The sequence below is a fragment of the Crocodylus siamensis genome, chromosome 7 (assembly GCF_052110815.1).
Source record: "Crocodylus siamensis isolate JL-2025a chromosome 7, ASM5211081v1, whole genome shotgun sequence".
In the NCBI taxonomy this organism is placed as follows: domain Eukaryota; kingdom Metazoa; phylum Chordata; order Crocodylia; family Crocodylidae; genus Crocodylus; species Crocodylus siamensis.
Window position 1 is genome coordinate 95,248,027 of NC_143401.1, and position 14,935 is coordinate 95,262,961.

Sequence of the window (14,935 nt, forward strand, 5' to 3'; positions counted from 1 at the left end):
GGTACTACTCTCCGTTGGGTTTAATATAGTTGGAGCTGGGAGTGGCAGCACAATGCCTGTTCTCCATGGGATTTCCAGCAGTGCCTTTGATCACTCTACATTCCTGTACTGTATCCCTCCCTCTCCTTTGTGACTGATGCTCATATGTCATTCCTATAAATTATTCATGCTGTTTAGTTAGCCCTAAGATAATGTTTACTGTCATTTTTTTTCTTAGTGTAGCACAAGCGCAAAGGTGTGCCTTGGTTATGTTAGCTTGGCATAGGATTTTTAATGATCTGCTTGTAACAATGTGCATGTTGTGCGGTAGGCACCTGTGAATCCCTGCTTTCTCTTGTGTCTTCCAGGTGACTGACCATGACAAGGAACTGCATCGAATGACCACTGACATCATCAAAGCAGACTGCCAAAAACCAAGGCGTGAGTATTCACATGGTCAGGTCTCTAACGAAGCACTGGTGCCTCACAGGCAACTTATCTCCTCCTGCCTCTGGATTACAGCTTTCACTTCCTTTTACTCCCAAGTTTATGCCTATCTCTTTTTCATGCTTCTTTCTGTAGTTAGACACCTAGGTGCAGAGCAGGCCCAGAGCTGTGCTGAGGGCAGGAACTGGTAGGCATGTTAGGTAGGCAGTATGAGTCTTCAATTTTAAGCAAACAGCCATTGAAAAAAACTGGAGTCTTGGGCCTGGCTCCAGTGGAGGATTTACATTTTGGAAGGAACAGAGTCTTAACAGGGTTAGGTCAGCCGCTAGCGGGTGGTCACTAAATAAATAGCAAACCTTGCCAGCTGGGTCTGAGGAAGGAAAACAGCACAATAGTGGCAGAATGGAGTGAGATGTCGTCTTGAAAGATTGATCATAGAAATGCTGTGAGCAAAAGTGACTCTTGTGCCTTAGTCATAGACATAAATTAAGTCCCACCTATGCCTATAGAATGAAGACCTTGTCTCCACTGAAGTCAGTAGCTAAATTCCAAGGGATGTAGAGCTAAGCCATCCTCTATATCAGTGGTTCTCAACCTTTTTAGATGCAAGGCACTCCTTGATAGACTTGAGGCTCCTCAGAAAATGCCAGCTCTTCATTTTCACTTTTTTTTTTTTTACTATAAAAATATATTCAAGCAGTTTTTTTGTTGCAAAGAACTTGGTCCACAGCAGGGCACTATATGGATTCCTACTTGGAATCTCTGGGTTTATCATGTGAATCATGTCTGGACCCCTAATAGCACTAATATTGCATGGCACCCTGCAACACCTTGAAAGGATCTCACTGCAGCCTAGGCTGCTGTGGCACCCTGGTTGAGGGTCACTACTCTGTAAGGGTCTTATGTGGCCCTGAGGAAAAAACTGAAGTGTAAGCTAACTAAATCCACTTCTTAGGAATGGTCATGCACAGCTCTAAAATAATGAGCTGCATCTGTCTTAGTCACAGCAGTGGCTTGGATTTGACTTTCAGCATCTCATCTTATAGTGAAAGTACATTGCTGTAGCCTTTGCCAGCAGATGACAGTGGGATCACTTGTTCACTCGTTAATGAAATGCAGCTACTTCTGGGGCAGAGTACACAGGAGGGCTGAAACACTTGCATTTTCCTTGGAAGTCAGTCATCTCTATATAGGCTTCTGCTTGGTGTTAGAGCTGATGTGTTTACAGCTGGAAAATGCTTGGTGGCTGGGTTTAAGAAAGACAGTGGATTTGTTTTCTTGAGTTATGTGGAATAATCTGTTGTATTACAGGCTAACTTTTTGATACAAAAGCTTCACACACTGTATTGTAAAGGGCATCCCCAATTTTCAGATCCTGCTTCCATCACTGATGGTTTTTGCTGGGATTGTTTGGATAATAGTCACTGACAGTAAAAAAAAAAAAAAAAAAAAAAAAAAAAAAAGTCATGTAATAAATCAGAAAGCCTGGCATTCTATTGGAAACCAGATCAGAAATAGCCACATAAAGTAGCTATGTACTAAAATAACTTGGGGTTCAGTGTTTGACAAGATGTACCTTTAGGGTACTTGATACCAGCTCTCAGATGCTCTCTAGTGGCAAAGTGGTAAACCAAACAGACCTCTTTGGATTCTGATGCAAGAAGATTTTGAGTGAGGTGACTTGAAGTCTCTAATTATTAGAGTTTAATACCTCAAAAGAAAGATCATATTTTGTGAGTTAGAGGACTATAAACATTGGGAACTTCCTTCTTTCCTATCAGTTAAGGTTACCTCTCTGCAAACTTGAAAGGTAAATTTTCTTGTTTGGTTAGTTTGTAAGTGATAAATGATAAATCATAAACCACTTGCCTGAAGCTAACAAATGCATATGATAATATGCAAATTCTAGAACATGATTAACTGAGGTGCTGCAAGACTTGCTGGAATATGCTTGAGTAACAGTCTTGGTCCACAAAATTAATTCTAATCCAATATGATTCAGTCTGCAACAAAGACTCTTTGAGAGACCAGCTTGGCATGGACTTAAACACAGTGAGAGAGTTGTCAAAGCTTGTTCAGGAAAGGAGTTACAAAATGGAGGTCTGGCCAAGAGAAACTGGTTGGTCCCCTAGTCTTCTGTACTGTACCTGTATGCTCAATTGAAGACCAAGCTTGTGTTTTATCAGCCAGGTTGTCAGCATCTACATCAGGGTGGGTAAAATATGGCCTGCATGCTGGATCTGGCTTTCTGCCAAGGGATTTTTATCTGGTTTGTAGTGGGACTCTTGGCCCCACCCATCCCAGGTGTGGGGAGCAGCTTAGGTCATGGCATGTGTGGGCAGTCCTGTCATCCCCAAGCATGCGGCAGGGTGGGACAGTGGCTGGACTCTGGCTGGCTGCTGTTGCCAGTCCACCCCACACCCACTGCTGGATGGAGAGGACGGGCAGGCAGGGTCTCCATGGAGAACATCCTGGGACTCCAGTGGGCAGGATGTGCTTGGCCAGGCAGATGGGATGGGTCTGTGGGTACATGAGGAGCGGGACAGGTGGGTGGGGTCAGGAATCATGGGGCGGTGACAGCACAGGGCCAGGGCCCAGGGCAAAGCTGTGATCTACTCCCTGCATGTTCTGCAAATGGGTGCTGGTTCCATGCTGCTGCCTGCTCAGGTCCTGAGAGACTCTGCCCACCCACCCTCTCCTTCAAGTGCTCCCAGTGGCGGATGCAGGGTGGACTGGCAGTGGTAGCTGAGAAGAGAGTCTGGCTGCTGTGCCACCCTCACCCCACCATGTGCCTGAAGGCAGAAATACTAACCTCATGTACCACAGCCCAGGCTTCCTCCTGCGCCTGGGCCATGTAGGCAGAGACCTGCCACAAACCAGATAAAATCTCTTGGTGGGCCAGATCTGGTCCATGGTCCATATTTTGCCCACCCCTGGTCTATCAAATGTCAATATTGGGCAAATGACTTACAGCTGTGTACTTCTTAGTTCTGATCATGAGAGAGTACTACTGTAATAGCTGCTGGTCTCACCTGCCTGACAAGAGCATGTAAAGAAAAACTGAACTCAAGAAGGAAGAGGAAACTTTTTCTTTTTCTTTTTTTTTTTTTTGAAGGGCATGCTGCCATCACATAGGTAACAACAGTTGTCAAAAATGCCATCATTTGTCTGCATAGCATAAAGGCTGTGTTCCCTCCTGTTGGATGGTGACCTGGGTCAATGTGATACATGTCTGTTTGATTTATAGACTAGGTTGCTGCCACTGTCTACATGGGAACTTCAGCCTTTTTTTTTTTTTTTTTAGCAAGCCCCTACATGATGTAGACTGCAATAACCCATCTAATTTATAGCACCAGCCACTAAGGGCAGGTTACTCCTTTGTTCTACTCACTGCACTGACTCCCCATAGAAAGTTGGGTCCAATTCAAGGTACCAGTAGTTAATGCTCTATATAGCACTGCACTACACTATCTAAAATAGTACCTTTTGTGTAGGAACCATTAGCTGACTTCTTAGAGCAGCCACACAATAGTCACCTTCACAACTCTGCTTCTTGTACTTAAAAGGATGACTTATTCCAGCAGCAGACTCCAGACCTTCTGGAATTGGGGAAAATGGGCACAGCCCCTGCTGTTTTGGGAGCTGTAGTTCCTCTGCACTCCAGCTTTAGCTTTTTTTGTGGTCGCTAAGCTCAGAAGAGAACCTTGTGCTTTTGTATGTGCTAAGTGTGAACGGTTGGAAAACTCTAAAACTCTTGGTTCAGGGGTCCATGCTTTGAATATACAGAATTGATGAACTGCAAATGTTTGGCCAGAAGATGTCAGCATTGGATAAAGAATCACTACTAGTTTAGTTGCATTGGTTTGTCTAAATAGCTCTCCTTAGGTGCTTCAAGCTCAGTCCAGTTTCACTTGCTTTCTTCTCAGCAGAGTGAAAGGGAGCTGTAGGGACTGTGAGGACCCTATAACCATCAAGACCATTAAAATGTGTCCTCATATATCTAAGCTTGTTGTCTTCTCCAGTAGCCTTGTTGCTAAGACTCGCTCATGTTCTCATGATGATTTTTTTTTTTTTAGCTTTGATGCTGAGATTTCCCAGTGAAGTGGGAGTCTTTGCCAGTGTCAGTATTGTAAACTCAGACCCTGGACCCTTTTCCTTCTATATTTCCCAGTCTCTGCTCTAGCCTTTTATCTAGTGGCATATGTGTAACCAGCCTACCTGATCGTTGATCTGAAACAACTGGAAACCTCACTTGGTGTCTTCCACCCTTTGGCTTCTGCATTTTTGCTCTGTTTCTGCAGATGCTGAAAAGGGTTGCCATTTCCTCCATGTCCTGGATTCTGTTCGGCAAAGCTACAGCCCTTATCTGACACAGGAGGTGATGCATCGTGTCCTGGAACTGTTGGAGAGCAACAGCGATATTGTCAGCACTATGGAAAGGCACTACACAGCTTTCTAAGGGAAGAAAACAAGATATAGACTGTCTGCTTGGGCTCTGGACAGAATTTGGCCCCATAATCACTTTGCCAAGAAGCAGGAGTTGAGACGCAAGGAAAAGTGCATCTTAGGCTGAAGTAAACCAAAGGAAGACAGCATTTTAGGAGGCAAAGTGCCATTTGTCCCACCTGGTTCCCGGGAAGGACAAGCTGTACACATTGCTTTAAAGCCCTCGCAGATTTCTATTTCAGGAACTAGAATATATAAGAACTGTGGAACAGCAAAAGCTGTGCCTTATCTGGCCCAGCTGCATCTACCATAGCCTAGTAGACGCAGGCTCCCTGAAGGAGCGACATTGTGAAGTTGGGGAGGAACTCCATGGGGGTAGTTGTCATTCCTTGATTCTAGCACCACGTAGGAGTGCAGTCAGATAGCACGTCTGTGCGTACGTCCTACCAGCCCAAAAGAGAACACTGGTTGTAGTAGCCTGTTCTCAGGAATCATGTTGCTGGTTAGCAGACCAATGTCATGCTTACACATCCTTTTACTTCTTTTTAAATACATTGATAATGACCTTGCATGCACTGTACCCAGCTGTCTGTTCCATGTCTCAGCATGTCTGTGTGTATTCCATTGTGAAGCCACCCCCGAAGGAGAGGTTTGGGGACAATAGTGTCCAATCCACGAGTGGGGTCTCAAGTCCCCAGCTAATGCTGCCAATAAATGACAAAGCCTGTGACTTGTAAAACATCTTTGCATCTCTCAGCATATTGTGTGCTCTGTAAATGCAAGTATTGGCTGACCCAAATCTTTCTTCTGTTTTCATAAATCAGGTGTTACTTTCTGCAATAGCAATGGATATTATGGATAGCGAATAATGAAAGCAGGGGTTCTGGAAAACAGCATGTCAAAGCTATGATAGCCAAACAGGATCCCTCATCTCCCCCATCTTCTTAGGCTTTTGCCTGTTCTGGCTTTCTCAGCTGCAACAGGAATGCAGATGTCCCATAACTGTGCCTGGATGGGACTGCAGACTCTGGAATAACACTGGAAGAATGCTAGCATTAAGAGTGATGATGGGTAAGACATTTTGATCAAGAATAATTAACTTCTTGAATGCCAAAGTTCACCTACTACTGCCATTCAATATTTAAACCTGTAAGCCTGGTTGTATTTATTACATAGGACAGTTTTCTTATGATTTCCCATTTGGTCTAATAAAAGGTATCATTTTGGAATCAAGAGTTGTAGGTTTTTTGTATGTCTTCTTGTCTGAGACCAACACATCTACCAAGTTCACCCCTAAGTCAGCCCACTAACTCATATAAAAAGTGTGAGTAGAACAAAGGAGTAACCTGCCCTTGGTGGCTGGTGCTATAAATTAGATGGGTTACTGCAGTCTACATCATGTAGGGGCTTGCTTTAAAAAAAAGGCTGAAGTTCCCATGTAGACAGTGGCAGCAACCTAGTCTATAAATCAAACAGACATGTATCACGTTGACCCAGGTCACCATCCAACAGGAGGGAACACAGCCTTTATGCTATGCAGACAGATGATGGCATTTTTGATAACTGTTGGTACCTATGTGTGCAGAATCTGCGTAGCCCAGAAACAGCTTGTGCTTTGTAACAAAGGGAAAAGCACTTAACTTGGAAATATTAGAAAGTACTGAATGTGACTTCTCTCTTTTGTCCCTTCTCTTCCATAAGACTTCTCTTTGTTGTCTCCTCTCCTCTATAGGACTCCGAAGAACCAGATTGAGTGGTAAAGCCCTATAACAGGGACCGGCAATTATTTTGGGTGGAGGGCTGCTTACTGAGTTTTGGCAAGCCATTGAGGGCTGCATGACAGCCAGCTCAGGGCAGATAAATATTAATTTTCTAAACTTTTTAGGGGCCCCGTGGGCTGGATAGCATGGCCTGGTGGGGTGTATCTGGCCCCTGGGCCACATTTTGCACACACCCCCTCTGCCCTATAAGGGTCATCAAAGCAGACCAAAATAAACCACAAAGATAAAGAGAGAAGGCCAAGTAGGCAGTGTGTGTATTATGTCTGCAGCTTGATGTTCCATTATAGACTTCGTTCCAAGACATAGCTCAAGTAGGATATAAGTGAACTAACAAGCATGAAGAAATATATGGTATTTGCATTCAAACTTAGCCTTAAAGGCAGCGACGGTGCATCTGTCCTGAGTATAAAGCTATGTATGACTCACTACTTCACCTGTTGCTTCCCTATCTACTGTGGGGTCTGACAACCAGTTTTCCAGCAGCTATTCCTAGTATTCTTGCCATTTGTCATTCAGCATTATATACCCCTTCCCCAGAGCTCAATCGGCATGTGTCCAGACAGGTGCAAAAAGATGTGCTTGCTTAGGAAGAGATGCAAGAGGAAGGCTAGTAAAGTCTCCTAGATAGTTTTGATACTTTCTCTTATAAGAATGGCTGACTCAGAAGCATAGTGTGACAGGTTGTGAGTCAATAAAATAGGAGAAAAACTCAGGTTTAATTATAGCTGCTCTAAAAAAGTTCCTCTTTTAAAAGCTAAGAGATGGTTAGGGATATTTAGTTTCAGCCTCATCTAGTGGTAACAATTCAATTGCTGTTGTCCTAGGAGAAATGTGTTGGGTATGTGTGGGGGAGAGTTTTGGGGGAAAGTGGTTGGATTCCATCTACTCCTTCATGACAGGTACATCACATGCTAATCACCAGTTATCTCTGCCTGAGAGGGGAGAGCGCTTGTCTGGATTTGCTTCATGTTGAGCCTTGATTTTAAAATAAACTTGAACCCCGTGAAAGGACTTTATTATGCGAGCTGTACTGATGCAGCTTGTGTTGGGTATAGGATGGGGAAGCTTTGTGTACTGCATTAGTTATGCACTTGTGATCAATGTCTGGGCCTTTGATTATCCTTGCCTTGACTTCTGAAATGCCTGATTCTCAGGGAGAGGTTGCCTGGAAGCCCAAGTGCCTATTTTTTGAGCTGTGTCTTGTGTAAGCACAGGCACTGTTTTCAAGTCTTTCTGATTCCCCCATTCATTTCTTGTGCAATTTGAAGGGCATTAGTAACAAAGCCCTGAAGGTGGGCTAGGAGGGTCTCTCCAAAGAAAAGCAGGTAAGATTTGGAAGATCCAGTTACTAGAACTTGGTTTAGCAGCATGTATTGATGCATTGTGTTTGTAAATCATTCCCTTGGTCAATCTAACAGGGAAGCAGAAGGGTATGTCCTTAGAGCAAGTTACTCAACTTATGGATAATTCTGCTGAAGATGGGGTCATTCCTAATTTTGATATGAGTTAGTGGGCTGACTTAGAGGTGTACTTGGTAGATGTGTTGGTCTTAGATGAGAAGACATACAAAAAACTAGAACTCTTGGTTCCAAAATGATACCTTTTATTAGACCAAATGGGAAATCATAAGAAAATTGTCCTTTTCAGGATCAAAGCCCCTTTGTCAGGCTCTGGGAAAAGTATAGATGGTACAAGATGGTAAAAAGTCCCCATAGGTAGGAAATAAATTTCATTTTTGCACAGAGGGAGCTGAAGATGGAAGGCTGTCCCACTGGCTCCACTTTCATGGCTTTAAATGTGCTGGCTTGGGATACTGATAACAGTGGGTGCTTTAATTCATGTTAGCCTGTTTTAGTGTGTATTAAAGCATCACTAAAAAGTGCTATTTAATGTATGGTAACTAAAATAGGCTAATGCTCATTAAGTGTCACTTAAAAACCATGGGTACCTGCACACAAATGTGGAGGCTGCTCCAACGCACTGCAATTATAGTGTGTTGGAGCAGACTCGATTAATCGTGTCTGTTGGAGCATGGTAATTACCATGCTCCAGCACCCTCCCACGTCAGCATCCCTGTGCTTCAAAGTGGCAACAAGGGTGGTTGAACTAAAGCTTGCTCAAGCACTTCCACCACCATTTTGAAGCGCAAAGATGCTAATACACGAGACACAATGGTGCTTTAATTAGCGTGGCTCTCACAGCTGCTCTAATTAAAGCGTCACTCCCACCCACCCCCAGAGTACATGTAAAAGTGTCCTATGCTCTTTAGTTAATGCACATTAAGACAGGCTAATATGCATTTTCTTACTACCTCACCATGGGGGTACCAGATTTGATGTACATTATCTGAAGCACGTTAATGCATGCGTAGTCTGGCCATAGCATCATGGAATAAGCTCAGCATTGGTTAATTTACCTCCTGGTCTGGGTATCTCTGGGCTATAGTCGCATGTATTGTCCAGGTAAAAGTCACATTATTACAGGGCTGACTTTGCCTACCTAAGGACTTTTACTGGTATAACTAGATTTACAAAAAACTCTACTCCTCTAACAAAAATAACCATACAGGGAAAACTTAAGTTTGGAGCAGGCCTAATAACTGGAAGGACTTTAATGAAAATGTTTTTTGTTACTTTTCTTTAATGAAAACCAGGTTAGGTTGCATATAACTATTAATAACCCATTTAGGACCTTTGAATGTAGCAGTTTGAAGTAGAATTGACGAGCAGGAATTCCTGCTGGGGCAAAACTAGATGGCTGGTCTGTTTCCATAGCAACAGTTATGTCAGGTAAGTGAAATGGATTTTTAAAACAGTCAGCGTTTTTACCTTGTCTCGGGTGGTCTGTCTCCATGGAAATTGGTGCTTGGGAACTAAAATTAAAAAGTGGGTAAAAGTCCTCTGCTGTTGACTCTTTATGGAAATTGAAGTTGACCACCTTTCTGGAGGGAAACAAAGGATGATGCTGTGTGCCCCTAAACCTCTAGTCCCTGGACATGCAGAAGGGCATTACTTGGAAGTAGAGTTAGGCTGTTCTTGCAGAGCAAGCAAGCATGGAGCAAAAGGACTGGCACTCCACTAGCTTGGCCTTGAGTTTAGGGTCAGTGGCTATTTAATCTGCCTATGAAAATAAGGTATAAAGCTTTCTATGAAGGAGACAGGATTTGAACAAAAATACAGGAAATTCCATTTTACAAAAGAAGGATATCAACCCCAAAGTTTTATTGTCAGATTCTGTCCACTCTCAACCTGCCAAAAATATTGAAAGGAAGGATGGTTTTGTAGCTAAACAGAGGATGAGGGGCTAGGAAATCAGGGTTATCTTTTAGGCTTTGTTGCAGACAAAGCCTCGCTTTTCCTCTCTATAAAATAAGGTAAAATAGGCCTTTTCCACATTGCAGAATGGTTGTAAGATCTCATTTTTATGGATGTTTTAAACTAAAGCTAGAAATCCTTGGCTGGTAGTTGCGATACAAAAAGGAAGTGTGACATGTTAGGTGCTAAGGTACAAGAAACGGGGATATGATCCCATATCTTTCATTAGTATATCATAAAATCATAGACAGTTAGGGTTGGAAGTGTCCTCAGGAGGTCACATCTAGTCCAACCCCCTGCTCAAAGCAGGACCAGCCCCAATTACGTCATCCCAGACCAGGCTTTGTCTACCTGAGTTTTAAAAACCTCCAAGGATGGAGATATGCCACAACCTGTCTGGATAACTTGTCCTAGTGCTTTACTACCCTCCTAGTGAGAGAGTTTCTCCTAGTATCCAACCTCAACTTCCCTTGCTGCAGCCTGAGCCCATTGCTCCTTGTCCTGTCACCTGCCCCCACTGAGAACAGTCTAGCTCCATCCTCCTGCAGGGAGTTGAAGGCTGCTATCAAATCTCCCCTCAGTCTTCTCTTCTCCAGACTAAATCAGCCTAGTTTCCTCAGCCTCTCCTCAGAAGTTGTGCACCAAACCATTTTTGTTGTTCTCTGCTGGACACTCTCCAGTTTGTCTACAACTTTTCTGCAGTGGGGTACCCAAAACTGGACACTGAATTCCAGATGTGGCCTCATCAGTGCTGAATAAATAATCAGCTCCCTTCATCTGCTAACTACACTCCTACCAATGCAGCCTAATATGCCAGTAGCCTTCTTGGTAACAAGGGCACACTGCTGGCTCCTATACAGCTTCTTGTCCACTGTCAGTTCCAGGTCCTTTTCTGCAGAGCTGCTGCCAGGCCTGTCAGTCCCCAGCCTGCACCGGTGCATGAGATTGTTTCATCCAAAGCGCAAGAATTTGCACTTATCCTTATTGAATCTCATGAGATTTCTTTTGGTCCAGTCCTCCAATTTGTGGAGATCTCTCTGAATCCTAGCTTTACCCTCCAACCTATCTACTACTCTCCCCAGCTTGGTGTCATCTGCAGGCTTGCTGAGGGTTCCCTCTGTCCCATCTTTCAGGTCACTGATGAAGATATTGAAGAAAACCAGCCCCGGGACTGATCCCTGGGAAAATTATTCTTAATTGGGTAGGAGAGAGAAATATGGTGGAAATAATACTGACAACCTACCTATTAAGTCAAAGAGAAACTTATCCTGTGGCATCAGGAAATATCCTGTTTCCCCTTGTCAGGACCCCTGGGGTTTGAACCCAAACATTTGACACCTACAGGCAGAAGCCCAGGCCACAGTGCCACCAGGCAGCAGGCCAAAGGCCAGTCCCAGCTCAGCCTGGACCCTCCCATGGTGTCCCCAGTGGGGGACCAGATGGCTTGGGCAGACCACTGGGACAGAGCCCCTGACTGAAAGGCTGTAAAACCTTCCTACTTCCTGCAGGTGCTGCTGCTTATGGCCTTTCTGCTCCAATTTTGGTTACATCTCCTTGCTGCCTTGGATTTTCGCAACTGGATTTACTACTTGTTCTGATCATGACCCTGTCTTGACCCTTTGCTGAAAAGTCTGGAACTTGGACTCATGCTTGGCTTGGACCCTGGCTTCCACTCTGGTAAACCCCTAACTTATCCCAAGGTCTGGAGACACAAGTGTCCTGAAGGGCATTAGTAATTATCATGGAAAAAAATATTTCTTTCCCCCACTGTCCCCCCGGGTTTTATTTTAGAAATGGCTGAACGGTTTTGTTGGAAACCTTCTAAGAGAAGTCAGCCTCAGGAAGGTGTGCAGCATAGGAGATTCCTGTCAAAATGGTTAAAATCTGACAAAATTGTAAACCTTGGATGGAGCTTTAAAATGGGAGGCAGCTTTAATGGGCAGTGTTACAGTCCTGCATATAACTAGTGTGGTAGCATGGACTAGCCCAATAACTATGGCATACAGGTTGAGACAAGCCCAAGCTAACATGCTCATATTGACTAGCAAAATAAAGATACAGCCAAGAGCAAAGGAATTTGCTAGCAGAAAAAATAACCCCAAGGAATAATTCTCTGCAAACATAGAAGTGCTAAACAGCATGATGCCAATTAAGTTGGTACAACAAGCCCTGAATACACTTGTAGCCAACTCTTGTTCCAGCCTGCTTCTATTATTTTTATTGGAAGAATGGGCACTCTCCACCAAGGAATTAGAGCTATAGCATGACGCCAGCTCACTCAGGGTAGGTCTATGCTGCAGGGCTGTGTAGGCACACCCAAAATGGCTTAAAACAGAAGCAGCAGCCAATCTATTTACCACCTGGAGCTCAGGTCAGGCTTAATCACCTGAACATTTGGCTAATTTTTCAAGGGACAGAGAAGGTGCATCCTAAGCTGAGTCTAGCTGTGGTACGTCTCCAGTACACTGCTGTGACCATAGTATAAATATACCCTCAGGCTGCTGTGAGGAACCTTTATAGCAGACCTGCAAGAATTATGTAATCTTTTCTAGTTCTTCCAAACTGGCATGGGTTGTGGGATTGAGCCCATCCACGTGCTTAGATGAATTGGGGGCTGGACTCAATGATCTTCTGAGGTCCCTTCCAGCCCTAATGTCTAATTGTCTATGAAAAGTGGGGTAGCTATTTTTTTTTGCCCTCCCATTTTAAGGAACATGATGTGAAAAAGAAAACAGGAAGGGAAGCCCTGATGCAGCCTTTGTGTGTGGTTACTTCATCTGTGACTTTGGCTGTATTAGAACTAAATCTGTAAAGGTTAGTATATGTAGAAGCACCTTACTGAGTTGGGAGGTTTGCAACCCTTTCTGATAGGGATTCTGCCAAAATGATAGGCAGGTGAGTCTGAAATGGGCATTTCTTGATCACAGTAGGGTCAAAGGGAGACAGAAGGGGTGTTCAGGTTGGGGTTATTCCCTTTCCACCAAAATTAGGCACCTCAGGCTAACAGCATAATGTTGTCCCTGGCTTAAGTGCGAGTTTTGCTTGGTTGTGGTGCCTACAAAACACTTGATGATTAGGCAGTGGCTATGCCAAGATGACTGGCTAGCCTGCTGACTAGTACTACCTCTTTCCCTTGTGCTCACCTTCCTGTCTGTGCCCATCTGTCATCCCTTGACCTTAAATCTTGCCTCAAAGATCTTAGAGTCTGTGTGTGCACGTGTGTGTGACAGAAAGAGTGTATGCTCAGTGCCTGGAGCAAAATCCTGGCCCAGAACAAATTTTAGCAGGGTGAACTGATGGGAAGGGGAGTTGCTACTGGATCCTTCTAAGGGAATAAGTGATTAGAAATACAGGTCTTGACAAAAACACTTTTCGAGCTGTTGTCACGGATTCATTTTAAACCAGCGACCAACAGTGCTTCAGGCATCTGTTTCAAAATGGATAGCAGGTGTTATGTTCTTCACCTTCTGTCACAAGGTTGCCTCCCCTGTGCAGTAAGGGACCCACACTTCCCCTGATCCTCTTGCTACCGACATACTGTAGAAACCCTTCTTGTTCCCCATTCACATCCTTTGCTAGCTGGAACTCCAGTTGCACTTTGGCCCTCCTGACTTTTCCCCTGCATGCCCCAGCAGTGCTCTTATATTCTTCCTTAGTTATTTCTCCAAGTTTCCACTTTTATAAGCTTCCTTTTTGTGATTTAATTTACTAAAGAGTTCCCTGCTAAGCCAAGCTGGTCTTTTGCCATACTTGCTAGTCTTTTTGTGTATCAGGATGGTTTGTTCCTGCACTCTCAGTAAGACTTCCTTAAAGTACAGCCAGCTCTCCTGGACTCCTCTCCCCCTCAGCCTGGCTTCCCAGGGAATCCTGCCCATGAGTTCCCTGAGTGAGTCAAAGTCTGCTTTTCTGAAGTCCAGGGTCCTTACTCTGCTGCTCTCCATCCTTCCTTTGCTCAGGATCCTGAGTTCAATCATCTTCTGGTTGCTGCTGCCCAAGTAGCCATCCATGTCTACACCCTGCACCAATTCGTCCCTGTTTGCGAGCAGTGGGTCAAGAAGAGCACAGTCCCTAGTTGGCTGCTCCAGCTCTTGCACCAGGACGTTGTCCCCAGCACTCCCCAAAACCACCCTGGATTGCCTGCACAGTGCGCAGTGCCGTATTGCCCTCCCAGCAGATGTCGGGGTGATTGAAGTCCCCCATGAGGACCACAGCTTGTCATTGGGAAACTTCCTTTAGCTGTTTGAAGGAAGCCTCATCCACCACTTCCTTCTGGACTGGTGGTTTATGATAGTGGACACCCACCACCACATCACCCTTATTGCTTTACCCTCTGACCCTAACCCAGAGACTCTCAACCGGCCTCTCTCCAGCTTCATAGAGGAGCTCTGAGCAATTGTACGGCTCTTTTACATGAAGTGCAACTCCTCCTCCTCTCCCCTGCCTGTCCTTCCTGAGCAGTTTGTGCCTGTCCATGACAGTGCTTCAGTCCTGTGAGCTCCCACCACGTTTCTGTTATTCCAGTCACGTCACAGTTCCTGGACTTTGCCAAGGACTTCCAATTCTTCCTGCTTGTTTCCCGGGCTCCATGCATTTGTGTACAGGCACCTGAGGTAACTAATTGATTGCCCTACTGTCTCAGGAAGTATGAAAACACCTCTCCTGTTGCCCCCTCTTGCTAGCTCTTCCTCCAGGTCTCCTGCTTCTCCACTTACCTCAGGGCTTTGGTCTCCATCCCCTGGCAAACCTAGTTTAAAGCCTTCTAGGTTAGCAAGCCTATCTGCAAAGATGCTCTTCCCTCTCTTCATCAGGTGGATCCCATCTCTTCCCAGAAATCCTTCTTCTTTGTGGCTGAAGAAGCTGAAGCCCTGCTGGTGACACCACCTGCACAGCCAGGTATTGATCTGCAGGATGCACCTGCTCCTGCCCAGGCCCTTTCTTTTGACCGGAAAGATTGACAAGAACACAACC

At 44.7% G+C, this 14,935-nt stretch overlaps 1 protein-coding gene across 6 annotated transcripts in view; it reads left to right on the plus strand.

Annotated features, from left to right (window-relative positions):
* Positions 1–11,723, plus strand: part of STN1 (STN1 subunit of CST complex) — a 61,336-nt gene extending 49,613 nt beyond the window's left edge. For 5 of the 6 annotated variants that reach the window (XM_090058050.1, XM_090058047.1, XM_090058048.1 and 2 more), the window contains 2 exons: positions 348–420; positions 4,728–11,721. In XM_090058050.1, the coding sequence (XP_089914176.1) occupies positions 348–420; positions 4,728–4,885 (231 nt within the window). In that variant the 3' untranslated portion in view covers positions 4,886–11,721. Of the gene's footprint in view, positions 1–347; positions 421–4,727 lie in introns of all 6 variants that reach the window. The other variant, XM_090058052.1, reaches the window with a different exon arrangement.
* The last annotated feature ends 3,212 nt before the right edge of the window (positions 11,724–14,935 follow it).